General features: G+C 34.5%; 1 protein-coding gene across 1 annotated transcript; it reads left to right on the top strand.

Annotated features, from left to right (window-relative positions):
* Nucleotides 1-343: 343 nt before the first annotated feature.
* LOC140892372 (uncharacterized) lies at nucleotides 344-1994 on the top strand. The gene is made up of 4 exons (XM_073301230.1): nucleotides 344-1054; nucleotides 1344-1433; nucleotides 1563-1630; nucleotides 1704-1994. The coding sequence occupies exons 1-4, from the start codon at nucleotides 413-415 to the stop codon at nucleotides 1828-1830; spliced, it is 927 nt and encodes a 308-aa protein (XP_073157331.1). The 5' UTR covers nucleotides 344-412; the 3' UTR covers nucleotides 1831-1994.
* The last annotated feature ends 1423 nt before the right edge of the window (nucleotides 1995-3417 follow it).

Here is a 3417-nt window from a genome sequence, read left to right as displayed (position 1 = left end):
ACCACCTTATATATATTTAATCACCGTTCTTACATATAGTACTTCACGTACTTGTACACTTAAACAAACATAATTTCTTTTAAGGTAAATATTTCGTGCAAGAAATTGTCGACATAGACTTCCACTCTGTTAAATCCAATTTTATAGAAATTTTCATTTTTCAATAAGTAAAGTTAATCATAAATTGGAAATTTTCTATATATATCATATACTATTATTTCTTTTTTAAGAAATTCTTTTTTTAAAAAAAATAAATAAAATCTTATCCTTCAATTGGGACCCACAATTGTATTGAACATGATGGTCATATCATTTAAGGAGGCAACCTAATACCAACCTCCAGTCTTCCTTGTTCGTTTAAATTCCATCTCTGCAACACCAACAGATCGATCACACAAGGGGCTAATCAATCATGGTGAACTTTGTAGCACTCCAGAAGCCATTGTTGCTTGCCTTGATGAAGATGGCCGGAGTTATCCCCCACACTGTTGAAATCGATCCCGGAACCGTGATGAACTTCTGGGTGCCTTCGGAAACCGTCGTCAAGAAGCCCAAAAAATCCAAGAAAACCGCCGCCACGAAACCCGTGGTAGTACTCGTCCACGGCTTCGCAGCCGAGGGGGTCGTGACGTGGCAGTTCCAAGTGGGATCCCTCACCAAGAAATACTCCGTGTACGTGCCGGACCTCCTCTTCTTCGGCGGGTCCATCACCGACAATCCAAACCGGTCGCCGAGTTTCCAGGCGGAGTGCCTGGCGAAGGGGCTGAGGAAGCTTGGGGTGGAGAGGTGCACGCTGGTGGGATTCAGCTACGGCGGCATGGTGGCGTTCAAGATGGCGGAGCTGTACCCGGAGCTGGTGGAGGCGGTGGTGATCTCCGGGTCCATCCTGGCAATGACGGATTCGATCAGCAACGAAACATTGAAGGGGTTGGGGTTTTCATCGTCTTCGGAGCTTCTGTTGCCGGATTCTGTCAAAGGTTGCAAGGCGTTGCTCAAAGTTGCGGCGCACAAGAAACTGTGGTTCCCCGACAAGCTTCATAAGGACTTTCTAGAGGTGGTCTCTTATAATTTTGTCATTAATTAAGGATTATTTTATGTTATAGCTTGAGTACTTTTCCGCATGATGTGGTCAAATATCAATCATTGGATTATCAAAACATATGTCAATTTCCATAAAAATATATGAGTCGCACGTACTTCTAGTGTAGCATAGACTAACCCATTAATTAATTAATTAATAATTGTCACGCATCTTTTTAATTGTTTTTTTTTTTAATAACCAAAATTGAAGTATATTCGTGATATATATATATATTTATATGTGATGAATGAATAACGTACAGGTGATGTTCACCAACAGGAAGGAAAGGGCTGAGTTACTTGAAGGTCTGGTGGTGAGCAACAAAGATACCAACATCCCCAATTTCCCACAGGTATTAAATATATATTCCATCTTCTCTATATATATGCTTTAATATCATTAAACCTCCAACCAGAAAAAAAATGATCCATGTACAAAACAAGAAAGAGACCATTTAATTAATTGATATATATGTTTGCAGAGAATACATCTTCTGTGGGGCGAGAATGATCAGATTTTCAAGCTGGAACTTGCTCAGAACATGAAACAGTATGATATGTAGCTAATTTCTGTCTTAATTTGTGAATATAAGAAATTAAAATATGATTGTTAATATACACAGGCAGTTAGGAGACAAGGCTACAGTTGAAGGCATAAAGAAAGGTGGTCACCTGGTTCACCTGGAAAGACCATGCGTCTACAATAGATGTCTCAACAAGTTCCTTGCTTCATTGTATCCCAATAAATGAACATTATTCTCCAACCGTCAGGAGTATTCATACCACTACTTTTCAAATATTTATGATATGATCATCTAAGTTGTGTCTTGCTTATTCAAAATAATTAAGATTTTGTTTCTATATTCCTGCACTCTCCTATTTAATTTATGGATCTATATTATAATCTTCATCTTATATATATATTCGTTTGTTTCCATGTGATTATGATCTTCTTTGTATTTTCAAATTTTAGTTTTACTTTAATTTAGTATCTTTTGATTTTATTTTTTTTATCCGAAGTACTAATACAATGTAAATCAAGTGTCACATAAGTGCAATCTCATGTTAATGCATACACCATATATAAAATAATAATAATAATAATAATAATAATTGTTCGGGCGTACACTACAAAGAAAACACTGACTTAAGCGACGGTTTCTCTAAATTAAACTGTCTATCATATAGACAAATTTTAAAAACTTGTGTTATACAACATGCGCGCAAATAAAAATTTTAATATCAGCAACAACTTAAGACAAACCGTCACCGAAAACGACAACAGTTTTAAGAATATCTCTATTTGTCATGATTCTTGAAAACCACGGCTACATTTAACCCCTGTTTAAAAAAAAAAAACTGTGGATACGTTGTGATAAGAGTTCAAGTGGTGAAATGAAAATGAAAATGGAAATGGAAATGAAGCACCACAAAGAACACACAGGGAGTCTCCAAGAATTACAAGATCATCTTCATGGCATAATTGTTAAAGTTTGAGTGTAATTGAATGAACTATATACAGGCTTTGTATGATGACTCAGTCAGGGCCGGAAAAATTTCTGAAAATCCAGACTTTTCCTGAATCTCATCACATTTTCGTCCCAAAAAAATTCTGACTCGACCCGAAGTAATATTTTTAATAAATTTTATTAATAATTTTATTAACATATTAATTTACAGGTTTATTGGGCTTCCGCCCATAAGGAAATTAATTGTGGACTCATCTCCTTTCATATACTTCTCAGGGAGAATATTGCAATGATTTCGGTTCTTGGAGGTAATTTCTTATATACTCCTTTAATCTGGTTTCTAGAATTTTGGGTGACTATCACATACTACCATATCGTTTTGGGCGTAATTAACTTTTATTTTCGTGAATTAATGACGTTGAAATCTGGTAGTGAATTTTGATATTACAGAAATCAATCCCCACATGTTTCATAATTCTCTCTTTATATCCTTCCGTTCATCTGTGTCGTTTTGTTCTTGATTCGTATTGCCTATTCTGCCGTATAAAATATATGCTTGAATGCTTTTTTTTGATTGAAAAGCATATTTGGAATTCCCATAATTTAAAGATATAAAATCTGTAGGTTGAATTTGCAACATAAATATGAGTATTTGGTAATACTTTTTTTTTTTTCCTCGCATGTCATAATTAAGTTCATCATCTCAGCCTCAATTAAAGTACTTGATTACATAATCTGAAACGACTCGATCTAATAAAATATTAGAATTTTTTTTAAAAAAAAAATAATAATTAATAAAAATACAAATAATACATATATGTATAAACACTAAAATTAAACTTTTAATAAAAACTAATATAAATGATGT

This window comes from Henckelia pumila, chromosome 3 (genome assembly GCF_033568475.1).
Source record: "Henckelia pumila isolate YLH828 chromosome 3, ASM3356847v2, whole genome shotgun sequence".
Classification (NCBI taxonomy): Eukaryota; Viridiplantae; Streptophyta; class Magnoliopsida; order Lamiales; family Gesneriaceae; genus Henckelia; species Henckelia pumila.
The sequence above is the reverse complement of the archived record's forward strand: the minus strand, read 5'-3'. Positions and strand labels throughout refer to the sequence as shown.